At 44.4% G+C, this 26458-nt stretch overlaps 1 protein-coding gene across 2 annotated transcripts; it reads right to left on the bottom strand.

The window, feature by feature from the left end:
- Positions 1-256: 256 nt before the first annotated feature.
- On the bottom strand, positions 257-25803 carry KCNG3 (potassium voltage-gated channel modifier subfamily G member 3). 2 transcript variants are annotated; one of them, XM_082217760.1, is made up of 2 exons: positions 24720-25803; positions 257-7138 (listed from the first exon to the last, which is right to left on the bottom strand). In XM_082217760.1, exons 1-2 carry the CDS (start codon positions 25448-25450, stop codon positions 6493-6495), a joined length of 1377 nt encoding a protein of 458 aa, XP_082073886.1. In that variant the 5' UTR covers positions 25451-25803; the 3' UTR covers positions 257-6492. The 2 variants fall into 2 exon arrangements, with proteins under 2 accessions (XP_082073886.1, XP_082073887.1); XM_082217761.1 differs by having other exon boundaries at positions 24753-25801.
- Between the last annotated feature and the right edge of the window lie 655 nt (positions 25804-26458).

The following is a 26458-nucleotide window of genomic DNA, read 5'->3' as shown; positions in this document are numbered from 1 at the left end:
TAGTCTCCCAACTCCCATCAGCCTCACCCACATGGGTAATAATTGGGGTCATAACTGGTTAGATTCCCGGTCTCTGTTATAAGGCATCGTGCTACCTCTAATATACAGCTCAGTTAGTTTTTGTTTCCAGGTAAAAGAACCATGATACCCGACAGAGATATAACCATGTTACACTGGCATCTGTAGCTGGCTTGTGTATGGATGAGCATACTTTGGCTGAAAACCTCTGAATAGCCATTGAAAAGCATCCTCCGTATCCTATTCAAAATAATAATTTATTGTAATACAAAAATGAAATATACATAAATAAGCAATTTTACATTCTGCAATGCAACTAAAGCTGTAAAACATTTTTTTTAATGTAACTTAATATATACTGGTGTTTCATAAACATTCCCTTGAGTAAATAGGTAACGATGCTCTTTTGGATTTGTAGAAATGGTGATGCGTAATGGATTGCTGCGCTGCTCTAATAGAAATGGTGGGGCTTGTGCCAAAGGTACTCTTGTATGGATGCCATTAATCTCAGTGGAGATTCCATTGTGTTCTCTGTTTCATGTGTCCTTGTGGAGAAAGACAGGCTTTCTCTGGCTCAAGCCCCCTTGCAATGATGGGGAGGGAAATCTGCTCCTTCGACCCTTTTCAGAGGACAAGAAAATCATGTCATTATTCCCAGACTTTGTCAACCTGCTCTTAAGGTATAGTATTCCTATTTCAGAATAATAGAATCATAGAATTGTAGAGTTGGTCATCCAGTCCATTCCCCTGCAATGAAGGATTTTGCATGATCAGTCTGTAAGCCTGCACAAGGACTTCCGTTAGTGCAATACAGCTTCCCCTTCTCCTGCCTCACCATCCAAAATTGGCTGGGGAATAGGGCGGGAGAACCCTCAGGGTGGAGAAGAGAGGCATTGTGCCATCTGGCAATCTGACGGAATGAATGTCAAATGCTGAATTCTTCCCAGGTTGACCTAGGCTGGAATTCTAACATGTTACCTGGATGTAGGTCCCACTGAATTCACTGAATGTTTGATGTTTTATCCTGTTTTTACTATTCTGGGAGCCGCCCAGAGTGGCTGGGAAAACCCAGCCAGATGGGTGGGGTATAATCAATATTTTTTATAATATATTAATTAATATTTATTACCAGGACTTACTTCCGAGCATGCATGGTTAGAATTACATTATTACTTCTGAACTGGATCAACCAGTTGTGTGTTCTTGCACAATTTACTTTGGGGGGTGGTTCATACAAGAAAAATTTCCAATGGATTATGAGCAATGTGTTCCATAAGATACATTTAGGACCCATCTTTTGAAGCGGAGTCAAGCTCATTCATTATAGAGTTTCCCTCATCAAATGATGTCCCAGTGCAAATCAGTACATATAGGCCATATTGTGTATCAGGCAACACCCAATTTTTCCTTTGATGCACTAGATGTGAAATACATCAGTAATGCTACAATTATCATCATATATCCCCTCCCAAATGCCAAGAATCAATACTATACTGAATGAGTTGTATTAAAAAAAATGTGGGAATAGATACACTGAAATTACTGGCCTTAAGTTAGCCATGTCTATTAATTTTTGTGGGTCTGCTCCAATTACAACTTATATCAGATGCAATCCAATTTTTATGTATGCATTTATAATTGTTGACAATGTACTTTTTATTTATTATTTTATGCATTCCATTTGCATTATAAACACATGGCATGAATTAGTAGACCCAAGGCACAATATTCCCTAAACTTCACATGGAACTAAGACTCCAAACATGTACGTAGTGTAAAAAATGCGAGATAGTGCGGGAGGGCAGTCATTAGAATCAAACTACTGGTCACATCTTTGGCCAATTTATCCATTAACATGGCATGTTTCTGTATTATAAATGTCCCATTGTGCCTACATCCATGCGGCTAGGTCACGTCAAGAAGGCTCTCATTATCAGGTGACCAACAATTTTGGGTTGGACTTGCTAGGCAAAGCACCATCTGTGGTCATTAGGACTCTTTCCATCCACTGGGCACTGACCTTGTGACTCTTGAGGTTCACAGGGCCCCAAAATAGTGACAATAGCTTGTCTTTCCGAACGGCTGGAGATATTCCTGTCACCGTCATGAGTTGGCATGTGCTCTTCCTTTTTAAAAATGGCGGCAATTTAGATGAATTTGTTGGCGGGGGATACAATCACATGACTACTCTAGCAGCTACTAGGCAGGCAAGAGGATCCCTGCCCTGAGAGCATAGGGACAGAGGAAGCTGCTTTATACTGAGTCATTCATCCATCCATCTCAGCATTCTCTACAGCAAGGTTTCCCAAGCTTGGGTCTCCTGCTGTTTTTGGACTACAACTCCCATCATCCCTGACCACTGGTCCTGCCAACTAGGATGGGAGTTGTAGTCCAAAAACATCTGGAGACCCAGGTTTGGGAAACTCTGCTCTACAGTGACTGGCAAAGGCTCTCCAGGGTTTTCCACCCTACCTGCAGATGCCGTGTATTAAACCTGGTACCTTTTGCATGCAAAACCGATGCCCTCTCACTGAGTTTTGGTCCTTCCCTTAGATCAGTTTCTTTGGTGCTTGCAAACTGCTCACACTCAAAAATCAGTATGATCTTATCTGCCTTTCTGGGCTCAACCAGTACCTGACATACATTTGAAACCTTCCTGGCTTCTCTGTGACTGGTCAGAACCTCAGATCACATGCCACTTTGATTCTCCATGGGGAGGAAAGCAACTACCAGCTTGCTTGCTTACACACACACACACACACACACACACACACACCTTCTCCTGGAGTTAATAGCATGGAGTATGCTGCTATGCTGAGGCTGGCACTATTGGCTGACCACATAAAAACTGTGCATGAAGTGATGGGAAGCCGGTTCAAGATCTAAAATAAACAATAATTTGAAACTGGTTTCTGTCAAATTCCTAACGCTGTTAAATGGGAACACATGGCAACAGCAAGAGATGTTCCAAAAACACACTCACAATAAGCATTTCACAATGGCGTTGTTTTTAGGTGAACACACCAATTCAGATAAAAGACAGATTCTGAGACTCTGAACGAAACAAAGAAGTTCCATGTTGACGTTTCTCAGCAAACAGTCCTGGCTTGACTGTGCCTATATTTAATGTTCAAACAGCGTAGGTCTATTATGGCAGCTTTCCTAAGTTGTATTAATAGCGCCATTAAGCAGCACTACAAAAGAACAAGAATTCCTTTATTTTGGTTCTACATTTACAAGAGAGTACATACTGCTTTTTACATAGCACAACTTATATTTAGCTCGAAAGCTTCTTTTCCGTATCAGCGGAGCTGCTTTATTTTTGACCTTTCAATCAATAAACCATATTGAAGTATATCAGGTCTGAATGGCTTCCTTCTGTAAGGATCATTATCAAAGACGGGGATAACAAATCCCCATTTGACTGCAATATATTTATATATAAATGAAGTCTGCAAATCTTCCAATGAGGCGCAGCTGATGCCATGGTTCAACATGATCCAAAGAATCTCTCCTTTAAAAGAAAATCGTTTTATTAGCCATGGTTGGCAAAGAAAACAAAGGACGCATGGACAGTTTTGGACAAAGGATTACAAACTGGTGGGGGTGGTCTGAGGAGGTTTTTCCAGAGACTGGACTAGACCATGGACTAGGGATGGGGAACCTGTAAGCCTCCCAGGTGTTCTTGGACTTCAACTCCCATCAGCCCCCGCCAGCTTGGACAATGGTTGGGGATGATGGGAACTGAAGTCCAACCACATCTGGAAGCTTATAGGTAAGAAGTTCCTGGGCCAGAACTCAGTATGTTGCATATCTGATTTCCCTTTGCCCTATTTCCCTGCCATTATAGTGTGGAGAACTAGTCCTTATCTCGGGTATGAAACTTCCACTTATTTTCCTGGGAGATGTCTTACTTCATTGCCACATTTGTTTTCTATACTTTTTCCAAGGAACTCGAGATGGGAAGGCCAGGGAAAAAACAGAAAAAATGGGGGGAAACCAGATTTTTTTTCGGGTTTTTTAAAAAACCGTTTACCCCCAGAAAATAGAAAAAAGAGAGTTTGATATACCACACACTTTGTTTCATTTTTTCTGGGGGAAAATGGCATTGGGGAAAAACAGGGGGGAACCTGCCCCCCCCATTTTTCCAGGTTTTTTTCCAGGCCTTCCTATCTCTGCATATGACATTATTTTATTCTCCAATCAACCTATGAATGACTTACCTTGTAAGCAAGTCTAGGCTGAGAGACAGAAACGGGCCCAGAGCCACCAACTTACTTTCAGGGCTAGGCAGGGAATTTTACTACTTTGCCCTCTCTCTTTATCTCCTCCACCACTCTGGCTATTGTACTGCAATTATTAATAAAAAGAGGAGGGAGGGGAAGAACAACAAATTGAAGGCTTTCAAACAAAGGCTTTCATACTGATGGAACAGAGTTGGCAACATAACTCAGGCTCAGCAATAGCTCACAGACGAGTCCCCTCTAAATACATCTATCACATTGTCAGCAACTGAATTTTTATAAAGTCCAATAGCAGCACTCTCCCGTGAATCACATTTGTCGCTGAACCTTAAGACACTTACTTGCAATGAAGTGCTTTGTTTCTGAGCAGAGTTATTTAGGACTGGAATGCCAGAAAATCTTGCTTCACCGGAAAACATGTGGCACAACAGGGAGAAAAAAGGCCAGATTCTCATCTCAGTTTGTACATCTGGAATCTGGTAATTTTGCCGACTCCACTTTCGCTAATACAGATTTGCTCAGCTTTAGTGGATATCGGATTATTTCCTCAACTGTATGGGGTGAGTGTGAGGCAGGAAGGTGGTGTACAACAGACAACACACCTTAAATGTTCAAGGAATAATAGGGCTCCAAATAAATGATCTTTCTGTATAGGATTCCCTTTTCTTACCATACAAATTGATGATTATTTTAGGTGATGATTCAAGCATTTGGAACACAATGGTTTCCAAACTTTTCATATTATGCAAACCCTTTCTATGTTGACTCATCTGCAGAGGAAGCCCTGTGTGAGAGACAAACGTGTTTTCACTGACCCTTCTAAGGTGCTTTCTCACATTTGGGACTGACTAGGCCTGCTGAGTTTTGCCATCAACTCAGTTGAAACCTCAAAACGCACCAAAATAACATCTGTATGCATTGCAAGGGGAGACTATTAGTAATGTCCTGGCTTGTCTTACCATTACGGAGCTCATCACTGGGGAATGATAAGCTCTTAAGGGAACCCAAAGGTTCTTCTTAACACTGCCGGTAACCACTGTTCTAAGCAGAGCCAATGTTAAGAGGAGATTATCACTTAAGTTTTACAACTGGTTAACCAAGTAAAAACAAACACCTTTCCAGGGGAGAAGAAGAGTTTGGATTTGATATCCCACTTTATCACTACCCTAAGGAGTCTCAAAGTGGCTAACATTCTCCTTTCCCTTCTTCCCCCACAACAAACACTCTGTGAGGTGAGTGAGGCTGAGAGACTTCAGAGAAGCGTGACTGGTCCAAGGTCACCCAGCAGCTGCATGTGGAGGAGTAGAGACACGAAACCGGTTCACCAGATTACAAGAGTACCGCTCTTAACCACTACACCACACTGGCTCCCAGAGCAGGAAGCAGTAGGGCAGAGAAATAATTTCTCATATCACCCTTCCTCAACCAATTGCCTTCCAGATGTCGTTGCATTACAATTCCCACCATCCTTCATTATTGCCCAAGCTAGCAAGAATTGCTGGGAATTAAGAGACTGACAGAATTTGGAAGGCACCAGATTGACATTCTCCATTTCTTTATCCACTATTGTCTCTGGTCAAAGAGGCTGCTGGAAAAACCTCCAATAAAGGGAGATGATGGCAGGATCCCAGTCATCACAACTTACAGCACAACATGGAAAGCTTCACTGAGATGCCCAGTGCGTTGTTCAGGAGAAACAAGACTGCTAACCTTCTCCCCCCCGCAAAGAACCTTCTCACCCCAAACCGAATCACAAATGGCTTTTGCAGCACCCACAGCCAAGTTCAACAGCTGCTAGCCATATGATGCAAAAGGCTGTTGTTTTTTAAAAAAATAAATACCACCCACCCACTCTGGGTGCACCAAGCTTGATCACTTGAGTCTCTGGACTGTGTGTGCTCCTGAAAACAGACCTTGAAATGAATGAGAACATCAAAATCAAAGACATATTTTAAATGCATGTGCTTCACTCTAAATAGTGCATACCGCCTGCAATGTCCAACAAGCTGGAGACACTCGTGTGCGATGAGACTAAGGAAATGAGTGCTTTGCTTTCATCCCTGCATTGAGAAAGTGGTCACCCTGCAGGTGGAGAGAGGGAAAGCATTCCTTTAAGGGCATAGGGCATTGCCCCTCCTGTCAGTCACCAGGAACAGGGAAGAAACAAGGAGGGTCCGGTCGATTCCTTCAACATAATAAGTGCTGCTACGAACTGCAGTTGTGCTATCCATTAATTTAGGAATTCGGCAGAGAGGCTCCTGCTGTACCTAGCAGACCGGAACTTGAGCTCATGGTAACACTGCACAAAGCTGTGGTAGATGAAAGTGATAGGCAGGGCCAGCAACACAATCCCGCTGACCACACAAATCCCTCCAAGAATCCTTCCAGGTACGGTGACGGGGCATACATCGCCATAACCAACCGTGGTCATAGAGATGATCACCCACCAACAGGCAGCCGGGATGCTGGCATAGCCTTCGTTGGGCTTCCCTAATTTCAGCCCGTGTTCAAGGAGCTGGGCGAGTGCGCTGAAAATCGCCATAGCAACGCAGACAAAGACGAGCAGCATCACCATCTCCCTATAGCATCGCTTCAGGGTCAGGCCAAGTGTCTGAAGGCCAATGAAGTGGCGGGCGAGCTTAATCACCCAAAAAATCCTCATCATTCTCAGGACCCTCAAGGTGACTCCAGCCCTCTGGAGCTGAGAATTCTCCCCTGTAAAAACGGTCATCAGCACAGAGATGTAGTAGGGAGTTATTGCCAGCAAGTCGATGATGTTCAGGGGTCTCTTGACAAACTCACACTTGTTTTTGGAGACGATGAACCTCACAATGCACTCTGCAGTGAACCAGCCTATGCAGATTGCTTCAATTATCCTGTTGAAAGAAACACAAGCAAAACAATTCAATTCCTGTGAGTAACTTTGGTTGGTCAGTCAGTTGAACTTGGACGCTATTACACTGACACGGACTCAGACTTTTAGCAGACAAGCATGCCAAACAAGTTTTTTACTGGATTTTGATTCAGCTCACAAATAACAGGTTTCTAGCGGCTATTAGTAAGATACTAATGGATTAGAGGCTGCCAGAAACACCTCTCACTTGATCTTTTTCTCTTAAAGCCTGGTATTTTACATACTGATGGCTTTTTGGGGAGAGAATAATAGAAACATATTTTTCTTAGTAAATGCACTATGCCTGATTTTATGTTTTCTGATTCTATGAATTTATTTAAAATCTTAAGACATGTCAAAAAGGAACCTCTAATATTTAAGAAATTGAGGAACTGATGACATTAGGTCAAGTATTGGCAAACAGCTTGGGACCCAAGTACCTTAAGGGGCACCTCTTCCAGTATCAGCAAACTTAGGCCCTACTTTCAACAAGAGAGGCTCTGTTGGTGCTGCCTGGTTGGCACTGACCCACAACAGGGCCTTTGAGGTGGTGGCTCCCCATTTGTGGAATGCCCTCTCTAGTGAGGTATGTCTCGCTCTCTCATTCATTAACATTCAGGAGGCATTGGAACACATTCCTGTTCACATAGGCATTTGATAGCTGAAAGATACAGTTTCCGGCAACCTTGAAATTATTAGCCATGGGGCTGTTAGATACGTGGCTGTTTCTAAATGAGTTTAGATGCCCTTAATGTTTGTTTTCCATTTTTTCCATTTTGTTTCTAATTGTTTAATTTAGCAGCTTTGTTGTTTGCTGTCCTGGGCTCCTTTGGGAGGAAGGGAAGGATGGAAAGAAAACCAATAATACTACCAAAAACTAATAGGTACCAGTAATGCGCCTTGGTGCAATGGAGAAAAAGCTGACGAAATGTGCGCATGTGTGCACACGGTATCAGCACTCCTGCATTTAGATCAAATTAGTCAGCACTTTTATTCCCCTCCAGGACTCTATTCTAGGCCCTTTTAAAATGATTTCCCAGATGAATAATTACCAGTCAACTGTAAAACAGCCTAAGCATTTCTCCAAGGTGGTTGAAATCACTGAACTGAACTGAACTGAACTGAACGCTGTGTTACCAACATCCTTAAATCAGAGCACCAGATACAGTTATTACCAGGTGACAGGAAAGCTGGAAAGGGGTCTTTAAAACAGCATAGAGAGTTCTGATTGAAACTGAATGCCCTGTTCAAACACGGCGGAAACTTTCTAATAGTACACAGTCAGCATTGCACAGGCAGTAAAGCCAATTCGGGGGCTGATGGCTTAAGTCGTTTTTAATGACGCTGCTAACGACATGGGCTTTTTTTGGTGTAGCTTCTGAAAATCATTTTAATGTTTTGCTTCATGGGCTTTATATTGCTTTTCGTAATATAAATTACAAAAGCAATACAGAACAGATAACTTACGAAATAAACATATCGCACCACAAGAGCTTCAAAGCCTGCCGAACACTGGCTTGTGCACACAATCCTGTCTAACTTGTGGCAGTGTAGGCTGTAAAGGTTGCTCATTCTGCAGCTTGTGTTGCAACCTCTGTTAGCTGAACCAGTGTATGTTCCAGAGATCGCTCACTCACACTTTGGAGGAGGGGCCCCTGGAACATCCAAGGAGCGGTTGTGACCAACTGGCTGTCCACTCTGAGGATAAAGTCACTCTGCTTTAGACGGTGGTACCACTCCTAAAGAAACCAGCCCCAGACTCCTTGGATTGAAATAATTGCTAGCGGAATCAGTGGCAGAGAGCATTGTGCTGGGGCATCTGCAAACATTTTTGGATGTCGAAGGTTATTTAAGGTAAAGGTAAAGGGACCCCTGACCATTAGGTCCAGTCGTGGCCGACTCTGGGGTTGCGGCGCTCATCTCGCTTTATTGGCCGAGGGAGCCGGTGTACAGCTTCTGGGTCATGTGGCCAGCATGACTAAGCCGCTTCTGGCAAACCAGAGCAGCACACGGAAACACTGTTTACCTTCCTGCCAGAGCGGTACCTATTTATCTACTTGCACTTTGACCTGCTTTCGAACTGCTAGGTTGGCAGGAGCAGGGACCAAGCAATGGGAGCTCACCCCGTCGTGGGGATTTGAACCGCCGAGCTTCTGATCAGCAAGTCCTAGGCTCTGTGGTTTAACCCACAGCGCCACCCGCGTCCCATCGAAGGTTATTTAGATCCATTCTAATCTGGGTTCAGGCCTGTCCTTGGCTACCCAGATGGATGACCTTTTCAGAGAGTGGGTCAGGGGGGTTGCAACCTTGCTCCTTCTTCCTGATCTCTCTATGGGTTTCAATACCATTGCTCATGGCATTCCAGGACAGGCTTCAAGGAATGGAAATTTGGTGCATTCTGCTACAGTGGATCTGATCCTACCTACAGGACCAAGTCCTGAGAGCAGCACTGGAAGAGTGCTTTTTGCCCCCATGGCAATTGTGCTGTGCCCCAAGGCACTACTTTATCACCATCTATGTGAAGCTGCTAGGAGTTTGAGAAAAAGATGTCATCAGTATGCTGATGATACTCAGCTCTGTTTCTCCAGAACATTTGAATTGGGAATGGCTGTGCAGGAATTGGACTGGGACCGGGACGTGGTGGTGGGATGCAGGAGGGCAATAAGGTGAGCTTGAATCTTGGCAAGACAGAGGCAGCGTGTGTGAGTGGTCCAAAAAATAGTCAACTGTCTGTCCTGGATGGGGTTGCACTCCCCCTGAAGGAGCAGCTACACAGCCTGGCAGAACACAGCGTGAACTAGAGAGCTTGACAACAGGAGTTCAGGCACTGCTGACTGACTGGATTACTGCAATGCACTCTATGTGAGGCTTCCCTTGCACTTGATCCGGAAACTACAGTTAGTGCAGAATGCTGCAGCACAGTTGCTGGCAGGAGTGAGACCCTGCCAGCATGTAACTCCTCAGCTCAGAGATCTGTACCGGTTGCCAATTTGTTACTGGACTAAGTTCAAGGTGTTGCTATTAGAGCCCTCAACGTCTTGAGACCAGTTTATCTGTGAGATATCTCCTTACTCAACCTATGTGCCCAATCAAGTGCTTCGATGTTCAGTAAGGGAACATGCTGCATAATATCTGCCCCAGAGTTTTAAGAAATCAATCTTTGATTGCAGCAGCACATGCATTTCAGCGCTCTGACTATTGACATCAGACGGGCACTTTTGCTGTACTCTTTTCGCCGTAAAATGTTTCTGTTCAGGCAAGCTTATCCAGACACACAGATGTTGATGTGATTTAATCTTTTGCTGTTCTTTTTAATTATCTTTGAAATGTTTTTAATTACTTGGGTTTTTAAAAACTTTTTGCATCAAGATATATCTATATCTAATTCCTTGCAGAGAGATTTTATTACGATCAAACGGTGTTTAAATCTTGTTCAGTAAATAAACTCTGAGCAGGCTTTGCTCAAAAGATGACCACTTACCTTAACAGCAACTCCTCTGCATCACCACCACATCCACTAGGCTATCATCGCCCCGTTTTCACCAGGTAACAAGATTCAGAAATAGAAGCAGAACCCACTGCCTATAGAGAAGCTTGGTTGCACCAGTGGAAGTGCTGGTGCACGGTAAGAGAGATCCCCACTACAAGTTTGCAAAATGTTCATAGGCAGGATGTGGATGTGGGGCAACGAAAGAAGCAGCTCCTGAAGAGGAGGACCATGGGTGGGGTGTGCTGAAATCCTGAGGAGCTCTGGCCTGCGGCCAAGGTGGTTACTCCACCATCATGGATATACAGTGGTGCCTCGCAAGACGAAAATAATCCGTTCTGTGATTCTCTTCGTCTAGCGGTTTTTTCGTCTTGCGAAGCAAGCCCATTGACGGATTAGCGGATTAGCGCTATTAGCGGCTTTTAGCGGCTTATCTGCTGATCGGATCAGCTGATAAGCGGCTTAGAAAAAGGGGAGGGGGAGGGGAAAAAACCAGCAGGAACTCGCAAGACATTGTCGTCTTGCGAAGCAAGCCCATAGGAAATTCGTTTTGCGAAGCACCTCCAAAACGGAAAACTCTTTCGTCTAGCGAGTTTTCCGTCTTGCGAGGCATTCGTCTTGCGGGGCACCACTGTAACATACAGTTGCCTGGGGATAAGCCTGCAGCCTTTGTTTTTGTCATCTTCCAGGCTAGCAAAAGCAACATTAGGAAACACAGCGTGCTCCTATTTCCACACAATTTAGAGGCAAATGTAGACCCGTAGTTTCACTTTGATCACAGCAGTGTTCAGCAACCAGACTGGCCTGCAAGCCATTCGGAGACATAGCACAAGTGGGATGAGAGGTCAAATCTTTTCCCAATGCCACTTGTTCACTTTTTGTCATCCATGTCACATCTACTCTCACCTCAGGGGACTCAAAGGGAAATGTTTATATCATGTTATAGCATTTCCCAAGTGTTTTGCACAACTGGAATGCTTGCAAAAAGGAACCACATATTTTGTATTTTTAAAGAGAGAAAAAAAATTACCACTTTTTTTCTGGGTTCAGTAAAATATGTTGGCTTTGTAGCCTCCACAGACAAGAGTGCCTCGTGTGCTATTTTGCAACCTCGCTCCGCCCACTCTCATTCCTCTTTTGCCTTAAGGATTCCAACGCTCTTCAAAAGCTCATGTTTCCCATTGTTGACTTGTATGAATCACTGGGAAAATATAGCAAGTGCTCGTGAATATATGAAGCAGAGAGCACCAAACTGGTGGTGTTGTGGGGAAGAGAGGCAATTGGCAACTGTGGCTCCATCAGGCCTCTCTGTGGGACTGCAAAGAGAATCCATAGCTCTGAATCCAGAGGCAGAGATGCAACTGTGCTGAACAGTGTGACTGATACTGCTATGGTAATAAATGCCTTCAGATGGCAGCTGATTCCTACTCCTCCATGGCTGGTGCATCAGTGTAACCTGGACTTTGTGAACCTGGTGCCCTCCACCTGTTTTAGGCTACAAATCCGTCAGGCCAAATCCGCATGACCAAAGGTCAAAGGTGATGGGAAGTGCAGGCCAAAACTTCAGGAAGGTCCAAGTTGGTTGAAGATGGCAGCATGAACATTTTACAGTGCCGCAAGCACCACATGCACATTATCCTTCCCCCGCCCCCTCAAGAAACTCTGTAGTTTCCCCAAGGCCAATGTAGGATTCTGCTAATCTGCAAGCGGCTTGCAAAAAAAAATCAGAAGGAAGCCATGTGAAAAGCAGCTCTCGCCAGTTCTACCTTTCTCTGCTGCACACAATTCCACTGCACTTAAAGCATTTTTTATTTCCCCAGGCATTCGGCGGTTAATTGCACACTGCTGGCGAGAGAATGTACCGTTTGCTACTCCTGCTTTAAAAGTTGTTGTGAATCTGCTGTAGCCTTAATTGCTGTTTTGTGCTTCTGTACATTGGTGTGCTTTTGCTTTCAGCTGCCCTGGGCTCTGATTAGGAAGAAGGGCGGGGCATTAGAACAATTAATGGATAATAAATAAATAAATAAGCTGCTATGGCCAAGCACCGTGCAGGTTCTGGTCCAAAACTACCAGTCGGTGCACTACTGTGCCTGGCTAATGAAGCAGGGCAATAGGAGAAGCAAGCCTCAGCCAGTTCTCAGTGCACCATTGTGACAACTGGCCTTAACGGCACCTAATTTAAACTGAATATCATCCATTTTTTATGACAGCTTGCCCTGCCCAAATATGCGCTCCTTTAAAAATAAAATCCCGAATTCTCCTAAGCAAGTGGCAGGATGGTAGTTTAAAAATGCAGCTACATCATAAAATTAATCGGTAGTTTCTAAACTTTCTTCCTTGTGGACCACTCGCAAATTGCAAAGGGCCTCAGCAGATCACTTAATGCTTTTTGTGCCCGTTGTTGTAACAGCACTAGATGCTGTGAGATTTTCAATTGTGTTTTTATGGACATGCTGCAGAACTACCTAGGTGAAGATAATGGACCTCAGGTTCTGGGAACTCCTGAAATAGATGAATGGTGCCAGAGAAAAATGCATTTTTTAAAAAGGCATCCCTGTTGTTTTGATATAGGCTCAGCTATGTGTAATGATGAAAATTGTGAGTGTGTGATTTTGTTCTGATATTGGAAATATCGGTATTGTGTGGTGCTCTCCTATAGACAGAAACAAATCCTACTGAGTTCAGTAGGGCTTACTCCCAGATAAGTGGGTACAGGAGCAAGGCCACGCTGAATTCTGTAAATCCCATACCCAATTACATGGGAGTAAACCTCACTGAGTCCGGTGAGGATTCCTTCTGAATAGACATGATTGTGCTATAAGGCTACAATCCTGCACACTTACCTAGAACTATGCTCCATTGGATGCTATGGTACTTATTTCTGAGTAGATGTGTGTAAGATTGTACTGTTAGTATCCTTAATTCCAGTGAGGCTGTCTTTAAACAAAAAACTGTAAATCAGCATTTGTGAATGCTGTCATAGTTAAATTAAGAAAACCTGAGAAACTATATATTCCCAACATCTACATATTCCAACGCATATGGCCATTCAATTTTCTTTTGTATTGATGGCACTTGAGTTGAATGTTAATTTAGTCCTTGTCTAAAACTCTCTAATTTGGAGTATTTATCAGCCTTTTAATGAAAGTTATTTTAATGCAATTCTTTGTCTGTTGATTCGAAATCTAGGGTTCTTGCAGCTTTCTTCTTCTTCTTTACTATAAACCAATCATTTTGTTTAATTTTCTGCTCTGACTGATAAGACCCAAACAGAATAGCCTATTTTACATATAGACTGGTTCAGACAGCCTGAGAATTCTTTTAAAAATCACTAATAAGGCTAGTTTGTTGTACTCAAAAGTAATTACATTCCGAGCTGTCAAAGCATCTTTCAGTTGCAAATTGCACGTTTTTCCCTTTGGAGGTTGTCTAAAAATCTCCAGTAAATTTTTTGAGCATTAAAACAGGGGAAAACAGAGGTTTGGCCTCATCGTCCACTAAATGTCTGAATAAAACACAGTATATGCAGGACAAGAAACACGAAGGGGGGAAAACAGAAGACAAGACAGCGCATGATTGAACTAGTCTACATCATTATTATTTTTTTGCAAGAACATGCTTGTATTCCAGAATCAAGGAAACTTAGAAGACACCAGTAAATTCCCCTCCAGCCTCCAGTTGTTACCTAGGCAAAATCTCATGGAAGTTAGTAAATGGCATTTTTCCAGCTGCTTACAAGTTAATGTGAATTTGAGCTTCAGTCCATTTGTTTGGAAGGAAGATCCAATTAGCACTTAACTTCCGAAGAAGTATGCCTAAGATGCTCATACTATCTAGCACAGCGATGCATCTATAAAGAGGGGTCACTATCTCCCACAATCCATGACTGTTCCTCCTGCAATGAAGCTTGGGTAAGGATTCTTATGCAATATTAGGCCACTGGTTCATCTGCCTTAGTATTGTCCACTCTGCCTCCCAAGGCATCATCAGGAGATGTTTATTTTCCCCGTACCCCTACTATCTCAAATTATTTAGCTGGAGATGCAACCTGGAACCTTCTGCATGTGTTTTCATGCTGAGCTATGGCCCCTCAACCCTACAAGAAACATAGCATTTAGGTTGCATGGTAACACTACAGAGAGGAGGGCGAATAACAGAACCACATAGCTATTCCCCCCTCCTGCATGGGACATTAGCCTGAAGGCCATCCGGACTCTGATCACAGTTAATCAGGCGAGTGGCTAACTGCAAATCCATGAATTGCTTTAATATCTGACTCCAATCCTGCCCACAAGCAGTGGATTGTTTGGGGCTCACAAACCAGAATATAAAGCCACAGCTTGAAGCTGGTTTGCAAACAGCAGTTTGTGCTAACTGTGGTTTGCAGTTATGGCTGAATTCACAGACCATTAACAAACCACAAGCGGAAATGGGAGCGATCTTACAAATTAAGCAGATGGGAAACAAAAGCATACAAAAAGAAGTTCCCAAGCTCAAACCATTGTATAGGTTCCTAACTATGATTGGCACAAACCATGGTTTTGCACTGTGCCTGAATCCAGCTGTAGAATCAAAACTGGAATGAACTAAATGGAACTCACAATGCTACACCGCTCATTCACTAGGTCTATCTCCAAAGCTGACAAGTCTGTACTGGGGTGGGTAATCTTTCTTGACCTGAGGGCTGCACTTGCTATTGGCCAGGCCTCTGAGGGCCATTTGCCAGCAGTGCGCATGACCAAAGTGAGAGAGGGTGTTGCCAATGGGACCAATGGCGCCCCATACTTACTCTCACACACAGCACACCCATACTTGCCACATACACAGCACACATGCAGACACAGCAAACACCACAAAAAAACTCTGTCTCGGCTCTTCGGAGAACTTTATTTTTATTATTCTAGCTTTCTTTGTGTGTCATCTTACACCCAAAGGTGTCTTAAATAGGAAACAGATAAATATTATTTTAAAAAGTCTCTTCCCAGCACAATACTGTGATTGTACTTACAGTCCAAAACATCGAAGGCACTATGTTGGCCAAGGCTGCGTTAGAGGGACAGAAGACCCAAAGCCCCATGACTCCCTAGTTGCTGATCTCTAATATAAGTGCAAGGATGTTCTGCCGGAGTCAGATAAAACAATGAGCAATATAGATTAAATTATGGACACAATTCGACCAAAACTGAAGCCCCAATCTGGTTAGCTCTCTCGTTCGAACAGATAGTTCTTCACTTTTGCTGGATTGTCTGGGACTTAATCGCATAACTTACCACTTAAAACACACCAATTTGAATGTGGTGCAAGCCCAGTGTACCTTTTTCTGGTCAGTATGCATTGTAAATATAGGGGTAAAATACTCTGAGGAGCATCTTCTGAAATACACATACTGTTGCAGAAGATAAGCTACAGTATATCCATATGTTTAAAGTTATGCCTATAGTTTTCATTAGCCACCCACAATCCTCTATTTAAAGAAGTTTAAAATGGAAGCCAGAAATAAAAGGGAGCTATAGAATAGGACTTGCCAAACTGGATATATGCCTAGAACAGTTTTATCTCTTTTTAAATTCACGTTTAAATGTTCTGCAGTCCTACCGCCTTCTGACATATTTTACTGGCGCTCATAGGAATTCAATACTTTTATGGAGATCAATTTTATAATGGGGGATAAATATTCTCCACAAACGATAATGTGTTGTGTTTCCAGAAGCAGCTCTTTGGGCTTTAGTTGAGATTAAGAACCCAGGGGTTTTATGGTTAGTAAACTGTGCCTTCGGTAAAACACACACCCTTTAAAAAATCACAATCCCAGCACACAGAGTGAGGTGTTGGGTGAGACAGTCTGTTCTTGCTGCGCATGCACATCCTTGGGGAAAGTTTCCAAAAAAAAACATGTACAAGACAGTTTTATTGGCATCACAGGACCGGTGTGTGTGTTTAAAGATGGCTTCATCGTGTTGAATTGCTCCAAATGACCTGTTATGGAAAAGCACTGGAAAAAGCTACCCTAAGATAGATTTTCCACAACATGCATTTCAGTAAGTCATGCCCTGGGTTAATTTATGGGAGAGAGCATAGATCAGAAAGGCTAAGACACCCTCGTCAGCCATCTGCTATGTGGGAGCAAGAGGAATATGAACAGTGAATGCTAAATTTGCAAAAGCTAAAAGAAGGGAGAGGGCTCAAGTGAAACCAGTTGAGTACTACTCTTCAGAAAAGTTCTTCCTTGTGTTTGGTTGCAATCTCTTTTATTGCAAGGTTTGGCAAATGTTTGGTGTTCATCTGCTTGTTGTAGAGGGCAGTTTGCCCTATTAAATTATTTTACAGCAGAGGCTCCAGGAAATCACACAGGGATTATGGAGCAGTAAAGCTAGATAGATGATAGATAGATAGAGATAGAGAGAGAGAGAGAGAGAGAGAGAGAGAGAGAGATAGATAGATAGATGATAGATAGATAGATAGATGATAGAGAGAGATGATAGATATAGATGATAGATAGATAAAGATAGATCATTTCACACTCGGGTAATGTATCAGAGCAAACCCACTGTAATTAATGGATTTGTTAGTTATGTCCATTCATTTCATTGAGTCTACTCTGAGTAGGACTATTATTGGCAATTGTCCACAGTCCCCCACTCCCTGCCCATTTATCCTACGCTGTGCTTCCCTCCTAACCTGGCACCATACCTTCTCCACTTTAAGTTCTCTGGGCACCTTGAACTCTTAACCCTTCCATTCTCTTACATGGGCACACAAGAGAGCAGAGTATGATGACTGCCTTGGGGGGCGGGGGTTGTACTGGTTCTAGCAATGAGCTCAAGATGGTTACCCATTATAGCTGTTGCCATGCTCTCGCTCTCTACCTCTCTCTTACAGGGAGAGAGAAACTGCAGCTACTTCTTTTGAGAAGCCTGTCAGCTTTCCAGCTGGAAAGAACATCAGGTGGCTTTGGACTGGATACTGCCAGGTCTGCTTTACCAGCGACCTCTGAAAAGTGCGAAATGATCGGCTATTCTTATCTGTTCCTGCTGTAACCAAGTACTTATGGATATGCTTTGGCTGTGCTGATGACACTGAGCTCTCTGGAGAAGGAGTAGGGGACAGTCCATGGAAAAGGGCTGGTATCTTCTGAATTCTGAATACATACAGTATAGTTTTATACTGTATATTTTTTGTGTTTGTTCTGAAACTCAATAATTTATTTTGTAAAGTTATCTACTCTTGTATTTGGTACTATGTGGTTTTATGTTCCGCTCCATTTCTTGCCAAATATATGGCTTAACCATTCTGTTAACCTGCCAGTACCAAGAGTAATAAGCGAAATTTGGTAATAACTTTATTCAGAATCTCTGCTTTAAAAACAAAACAAAACAAAACAAAACTTCATACACATGCACAAAGACTCTCCCACTCCCATAATTTTCTATTTTCACCCTGCAAATGGAAACGTTTCAAAATCTCCCAAATCCTGCCTAGAAGATTTATTTGCATGCATCAAAAACATATTTGTATGCATCACGGACAGAGAAGCTATGAGCATGGGAACCTGCCACATACAGAGTCAGACCCCACTGGTCCTTGAAGTTCAGTATTATCTACACTGACAAGCAGTGTCTCCAGAATTTCAGAAAAGGTTGTCCCCTAGCCCTACATGGAGATGCCGGGGATTGAACAAAAAAACTCAGGGTGAATATTTGTACTCCAGTGCTAGGGGGTATGAGGATGGGGTTGTGCAAAGAACTTGATAAAACTAAACCTCAAGCAACAAAAGAAGGAAGACCAATGCTTGCTGGTTCAATTTTTTTTTAAAAAATGACTGAATAAGTAGTACTTGGGGAGGGTGTCACCTGGCCTCTGATGGAGTAAAACACTGATTTAATTACTCTGACATCGACTCTTTAAAGGCCAGAAAATGGTGCAGAGGTCAAAACCAGTAGCGATGTCATGGAGACTAGCCAATAAGGGCCTGCGAGTATCTGGATAGGCAGCTGTTGTAGAGGTGCCCCAAGATGCCCACCCTGTGTCCTCTGAGCTTGGTGCAAATGTCTGACCCCAATGGGGATGCAAGTCCTCACCTGGGGCCACTAGTCACCCACAAATCCAGCATGGCTGAAGTTGAATCAGCACCATGTTTTATGGGGGACAGGAATGACTGTGCAGAAATGGCCTCTTGTTAATTATCTTTCTGCATTCGTTTGACTCCTAGGAATTGGTTGAAATAAACTGATAATTCAGAAATGCCCTGTGTTAGAATCGAGTCACATTAGTAATCATTGTTAACTGACTTGTGGAAAGGCTGTTAACACCTTATAAATGAAATTTGCAGAACTGTATGAACAGATGAGCAGAGATATGTGCGATTTTGAAAAACTGACCTTGGCACTAAGCAAATTAAAAGCAAATTATTAGTGAGAGAAAATTAGGTCTGAACAGGAAAAAAGGGTAATTAAAAGGTGGCCAAGTCCCCCCCCCAAGTTCCTTTTAAGCGTGACAACCTTCAATCAGCAAAGATTTGCTCAAGGTGAAAGCAAAGGAGAGAAGAATATTAGTGTTTGTTGTTGTTTTTAAAAACCCTTCTCTTTCTGGATGGTAGTCACGTAGGTGTTACCCAGAATAGACCCACTGAAATTAATGCACCTTAGTCTCCTGTATTGCAGGAGGTTAAACTAGAGGACTCTGGGGGTCCCATTCAACTCCATGGTTCTATGCACATTAATTTCAATGGGTCTACTCTGAGTAAAATATAGTTGAATGCTACCTTTTGTTTTGAAGTTCACTCTTAAAGATACCCATACACCTGTAGTCTCACTCAGCTAACAGTCACTTCACACCAGGCAATATGTCCAAAATTGGCTGTGTCGCCATCTATTTCTGCCCTGTCATCTCTGTGGCACGCACCATGTGGGTTGTTTTCAATTGAATGATTATAGTGGACGTGTCCCATATGTGGCTCTCTACAGCACGTTTCTGTGGTGCGCACACTCCATTAATAAAGAGACAGTTAGTTGCCCCATATTTCATGCTTGTAGAAGAAGCTATCGACAATTTAATGTGTACCCCACTACTATGGGACTTGGCCCTAGTTAATAATTTTCAGCTGAAGTCAAAAGTTCCCAGTGTTCGGTTCTAAAGCTGCTTTCATTAATTCATGGCCAGAGTAAACCCATGGGATTTTGGAAGGTACAGCAGAAATGGGCTGCTTTACAAGTTCAGCCGAAATTAAGAGATATAGCTGAGGACACAGAGTCCGATAATGAAAACTGATATTAAGAATATGCCAGCTCAGGATCTGAAGTGGAAAATCCTGCCTTTGAATAAAGGCCAAGGGTAAAGGATATCATTTGATCTATCTCAGCCCAATTATTTCACCTCTAGTTTATCTTACAACTGCATATTATAATCATAATTCATTCTGATACGTTGTTTGTTGCATCTTTGTTATAAAAGACACCTGAAAATCATTCTCCCCTAAATCTGTCAATAGCACTGGTTTATATATCTATTTCAATTTCTTACTAAGATTCTTCCCGTCCCCACCCCAGGCCGTATTATTTTTCCTCCTACAAAATATCTGGTTCAAATCTAGAAATAAACTAAAAATGTGTAGTGACCAGGAGTTTTTGTGACAGTACTCACTAGCACAGAGTACTGGCACTTCTTATTTTGCTGCTGTCAGCAGCCATTTTGTGCTGGCACCCACGGCACTTTTATCAATATATGAGTACCACCAGAAGCTCTATTTTTTAAAAAAGAAACCAAAATCCCCTAGGATCCGAATGATATTAAATACTAAAGAGGCTGCCCAGGTCTAAGGATATGAGGTTGTGCTCAGTTTGAAGTACTGTACTTGGGTTTTTTTGCAGCAGTTTCATTTGACTGTAGATTCATTCCAGTAATTCATACGCCTTTAAAAATGATTATTTATCAAACCAGGACTATTTCTAGGAGGGGAAGAAACTAGTTCTAAAGAAAGAGTAACGTGTACATAAAGCACCGAAACAAAGTCAGATAATGGCAGTTTTCTCAGAAATATGACATCATGGACAGTTTTCTTCCAAACCCACATCGAAAACAAGTGTTCTCCCCACCCACCCAAACTGGCTTGCCAAAGTTTTGTTGTGAGAAAGTCATGCCTCTGTGAAGTTTTATCTAAAATGCCTAACTTCCCAGCTTACTAATTAGAGTGTATCTTTAGATGTGGGAGGATTATTTAAAATGAAAGACAGTTCTTTTATAAAGGTGCTTCGATGGCTCCCCGACTGTGAAGGAGGAAAGCAGCAGGAGAGAAGTGAAATTAGCAATAAAGTCCCCATAAACTTCAAAGGGAGCAGATATCATCCATATGGCAATGAGACCAAATGTGCCACAATCCCTATTCAGTCTTGCTAGCGCCCAGCTTTTAAAACAGGACCTCAATGATGAGTGCAGCCATGGTTGGAGCGCTGCGAGATCAAAAGCTCAAAAGTTAAGAGATGCTTCAGGGCTAGGTCATTATTTTCTATACAACAGCAACTTCCTGCAGCAGATGATAATTTGAAACAAGCAAACCTCGCATGCTTTCCTCTCTTATCTGGAACCAATAATAATAATAATTTCAATAAGATTGTTATTGCATTAATGTAGGAGGAATGAAATTTCACAGAATGCTCCATTTTATCAGCCAAACGAAGAATTCTGCATCACTCTAAAGAATGAATATTCTTCTACTGACAGAAACTGGTCTAATACTTTACTTGCTTGGCATAACATTACTTGGTACAAGCCCAGAAAAAAGTTTCTATATGCTAAATGAGAGGAAGAGGTTGTTGTCTAATAAGAGCTGGCACTGCTACAGGTGCCACATATACTTGTTCCGCATTTGTAAGGAATTTGTATTTTAGTTTGGCAGCACCCCTACTTTGGAACCCTCTCTGTATTGATGTCAAACAGGTGCCTTCCCTGTACTCTTTTCAGTGCCTGCTAAAAACTTCCTTTGTTTAGGCAAACCTACTCATATACGTAGAATGTTGACATGTGTTTTGATCTGGTTCTTTAGTTTATCTTTGATTTTAATTATTCTTTCAATGTTTTAATAGCTGTTTTTAACTTCTTTTGTTGATAATTTTACTGGGTCTTCTCCTCATTGAAAACTGCTTTGAGGTTTTTTTCCTTACACTCAAGTAGTATATAAATTTTACGAAATAAATAAATGAAAGGAACATAATTCATTGTGTGGGTCAGAGGCGTTGGGAGAATCATTCCCCATTCCTGCAGAATTATTTATTTTTTGTCATTCTTGGAGAACCTTTACATATAGGTCATCCTGTTTCATGTCCAAAGCATTTGCCCGGGGGCATGGATTAAGGAAGGGAGACATCTTCTAGCTACATCAGAATCACATAGTTTAACCTTTGAAGTATGGTTTTCAGGCTGCAACTTTAAATTCCCGTGGTGCAATGAGAAATCAGGTATCCATGGCATTTCCTGCCCATTCCTTCCCTGCTCTTCTTCTGATAGCTGCCACAAGCAGGATTCCAGGTGGACAGGCTGGATGAAAAGACAGGTGGAAGAATGGGCTAGAAAAGCTGTGGCTACGTGAGGCACCAGCAAAGTACCATACAGATCTCTGGGTTGCCACCAGGGAAAGCTTGTTAAGAGTTGATGAACTCATTCTAAACCCTGGAGAGCTACTGCCAACCAGTGTAGAGAATACTGAGCTTGATTGACCAATGGTCTGACTCAGGGCAAAGCAGTTTCCTACATATATTCCAAATCAAGACACCCACTGTGAGGGAGAAAGGGATAGGCTCTAGGCTTGAGGAGACACTAGCCAAAGTGCCCTCTGGTGGGTGGAGCCACCATTTTAATTTCCCACAAGCTGTCACTCCAAGGCATTGCGGGAAATTAAGGTTCAGTTAGCTAGCGGGAGGTGCGGAGGAAAGATGGAAGTCAGTGCTGGTGGGCTTTGCTAGGGGACAGGGGCTTGAGAATGTGCAAACAACCAAGGTTAAAATAATCCTTAACAGATTTCAAGCACTGTGTGTGTATGTGTTAGTTTTTTTTAATTTGTTCAGTGCATATATTTCAATGAAGAGGTTTATCCTCATGTGGGCAGTGGTAAATTAAAAGTCAAAGCCTGTGGATGAGCTGGAATTTTATGCTTCCCCGCCCTATTTGTTTCTGTTTCCTTCATTAGTGCCAATATTTAATTGTTTGCCTTTATTATTTGCAATAAGCTTTCAAGTCCACTGAGGAAGATGAGTCTGAAAGACAGGTCTGACCTTTTTGTAGTGTGTCTATGCTTAAAATTTTCTGATTCATTTACTTATTTGCAATAAATTTCTGTTGCATGTTTTACCTTAACTCCGTTTTCAGCTGCCTGCCTTAAGACACCAAGTGCCTGGAGGGAGAGTTCCTCAAGCACCGTTTTTCAAACTTTCCCCCTCAGTGAAAGTCCCCCACCCCCAAAAAAGCTATTTATTTGCTGCTAAGGACCCTTGCACTTCCTCTGCCATGGGACCTCAGCTGCATCTACAGAGGATTACAGAGTATGTTCTGGGCTAGAGCACACACACAGTTCGTCCATTGCAATGGCCAGGCATTGGGTCTCAGCATCGCCTCATATAAACTGAACCAGGAACACACCTCTATAGCTGCACGTGGCAGAGAAATATTAGCAGTGAGGGGCAAGTTTATCTTTCAGGAAACCTTGCCTGCCATTCCTGATTTTCACCCTGAATAATCCCTGATAAGCTCTGAAGGAATCACAGGCTCCTCAAGACACAGTTTGAAAGCAAGTGAACTGAAACATCCTGCAAGAGATGCTTATCTAGCCATTTTATGAGGAGGATGAAAAACACCTTCCATGGAAAGACAGAGCATATTTCTCTCTCTGTGACACTGAAGCGCTGCTTCTTACTTCAGAAGCTGCCTCTCAGGTCCATAAAATCCAGCCAGTTTAGTTTTTCAAAACTATTGACATGCCATTTTCCCAATGTCTTGAGAAAGACTCTTAATGAAGGCTTTGGGGTAGGAACTATGCTGCCCTGCTATATTTCCTATGAAAGTACAATTTAGAAATATTATTAATAGTAACAATAACAATAATATTAAAATAATAAGTATAAATCCCAGGTCACTCATTGGCACCCAGAAAGTTTGCTGCTGTAGTCTTGGAATGTTGACTCCCCCTTATCCAAAAAGTTACGGTGAGGTCCTAAATCTAAAGGCGCATGAGGGCACCCCCTTGCTGAAGCTAAGCAGGTCTGAGGAGCCAATCCTATGGCAAGGTCTGCCATGGATCAGCCCAAAATATATGAGTGTAATGTGCTCATCCTGGATCAGCTGGCTGAGCTGAATCCACAGTAAGTCCCCCCCCCCAAAAAAAGGTGTGTGTGAGGGCTGGACCAGAATGGAGGGGAATTAGGCTGAATCCTAAGCCTGTTCAGTTCGATCACATGACCAGGAAACCTATTTTAAAGGCTTGTTTCCCCTCTGCCAGCCTTAGGCAGAGCAGCAGCCCTGTTGCTGACCGGGGTTTGGTTCTGGCATAACTTTACATTCTCTGAACTTGCACCAGCTGGCATTATGCCAGTTTCTTGTGCATGGGATTGCTCCCTGGGTCTGGTTAGTACTAGGATGGGTAATCCTCTCCACAAGCAACGCTGTCCCACGCAGCCTTGGGAACCCCACACACCTTGCCTTGGGACTTCCTGGCAGAGGAAAAGGCAACACATAACTGCAAGAAAGTAACTGAGCCGAGCAATCATTTCTACTCTCTAGGAGTTTCTGAGAAATAGCTACCCTTGGTTTAAAGGAGGTGCGCCCCTTTTCCTGCCCCATCCCCACCTTTTTCTTTCTTTCTTTCTGTCTTTTTGCAAAGGGGAAAGGTGAGGTGGACTTTGACCGATGGTTGTTTCCAGCGTGACACCAGCACTTGGCAGAAACTGGTGGCAAGGCAACCATCGCGGTGATGAAGATGGCGAGGAGGAAGAAGACAGGGAGCATTGCAGAGAGGAGGACAGAGACGGGACACACTCGGACGGGACACCGTCGAATAAGGGGGGGGGGGGTTAAGAATAAGATTTCCTCCTACCCTGAAGGCTCCCTGAGTGAGTCTGCTGTGTACCTGCTTTGCTCCTCCATGCTTCGGTTCTCGGCCGCCCGCCACTCGGGCATGGTGCTGGCGCAGAGCACCACCATGGAGACGATGACGAAGAGGATGGAGACGGTGGCCAGGATCTGCGCGGCCAAGGAAGAGGTGGGCTCCTCGAAAGTCCTCCTCATCCTCTCCAGCCACTTCTTCTCGGCGCCGGGCGGGGGCGCTGCGCCGCCGCTGCCCTCCCCGGCTTCGGCGCCGGCGCCGCCTCGGCTGCTGCTGGCGGTGGTGCTGCCGCTGCCCCAGGCCGCCCCGGCGGCGGGCTCGGCGGCCTGCAGGTCGTCGGCCGAGTAGGAGGTGTAGGTGTCGGCCATGCGGTCGTCGAGGCGTCGCTGGCAGCAGTAGTCGAGGTGCGACGCCTCGAGGCCCCAGTAGATCATCTCGTTGTAGAAGGAGAGCTCGCACATGTGGGGCACGAAGCGCAGGTGGCCGTAGCGCACGTAGAGCATGATGAAGCCGAAGGCTTCCGAGTGGCGGTCGAAGAAGTACTCGTTGCGCTCGCGGTCGTAGTCGTCGCAGACCTCCAGCACGTCCTGCTCGGACAGGCAGCCGTGCAGGCGGCTCAGGCGGCGCAGGGGGAAGTCCTTCAGCACCTCCCGGGAGAACGAGTAGCGGGTGCCCCCCACGTTCAACACCACCACCGACGGGCCCCCCCGGCCAAAGTTCATGGCTCGGGGGGCGGGCGCGGGGAAGGGCGAGCGGGGGAGGACGGGCGGCTAGCGCGGCACCTCAGCAGCCCCGAGGTGCGCGCCGGGGAAGGGCGGGGTCCTCCTCCTCCTCCTCGCTCAGCCTCGAAGCGGCGCCGTCTAGAGCGCGCGCTTCGATGCCTCTGCCCTCCGGGTCTTTCTTTTCGCGCCTCGGCGTCGTCCTCGCGGAGGGGCGTTCCCAAGCGGAGCGCGCGCAGCCCAGCTCCCCTCGGAGGGGAAAGAGAGCGGGGCGCCCGAAGGAAGAGCGCAGCGGCAAGTGAGAGGGGGGCTTCACCGAGGGGCGGCGGGCGACTCCGTGCGCCCCTGTCGCGCGTCGCCCGGCGCTGGCTGTGGCGAGGCGCCGCCGCGCCGCGAGAGAGCCCAGGCGGGCTTCGCGAAGGGCATGGCAGGCAGGCGAGGCAAAGTCCCGCAAAGTTTGGACAGCTCCGGGCTGCGCCGCGCAGCCTTCGAGGCGCCGCGCCGCTCCCTGCTTCTGTGGCGCGAGGCTGAGAGACACGGCGGCGCGTCTCCTCGGAGTGAGGGCAGAGGCGGCGGGGAAGGGACACGCCTCCTCCCTCCCGCCTCCCCTCCCGGGCGGAGAGCGAGCCGAGCTGCCTCTCTTTCGCGCGCGGAGAGGAAGACCGAGGCATCTGAGCAGAGGCTGCTCTTTTACTTTCCTCGAGGAATCAAGGACCTGGAGCGCGAGAGGAGGGCAGGTTTCTCCGCCCGCCTGAACCGTGTTCTAGATATTTATTCCATACAATATTTACATTCGCATTTCCCCTGTCTGCTATTCCGAGATGGCTTTTATAGGAACTGCAACTTAAGAAACAAAACAACTGGTCCTCGAGTTCGCAGTTTTCCTTACCTGTCCCCCTTCCTTTCCCCTTTTGAGTCATGTCTGAAGGCAGTCACTCTTTATTGACCTGTTGTCGGCTGCTGTCTGTGGGCGCCCTTTGGGAGTGGGGCAACAGTACTTTCCATAAACAT

The sequence above is a fragment of the Podarcis vaucheri genome (assembly GCF_965113315.1).
Source record: "Podarcis vaucheri genome assembly, chromosome: 3".
Taxonomy (NCBI): domain Eukaryota; kingdom Metazoa; phylum Chordata; class Lepidosauria; order Squamata; family Lacertidae; genus Podarcis; species Podarcis vaucheri.
The sequence above is the reverse complement of the archived record's forward strand: the minus strand, read 5'-3'. Positions and strand labels throughout refer to the sequence as shown.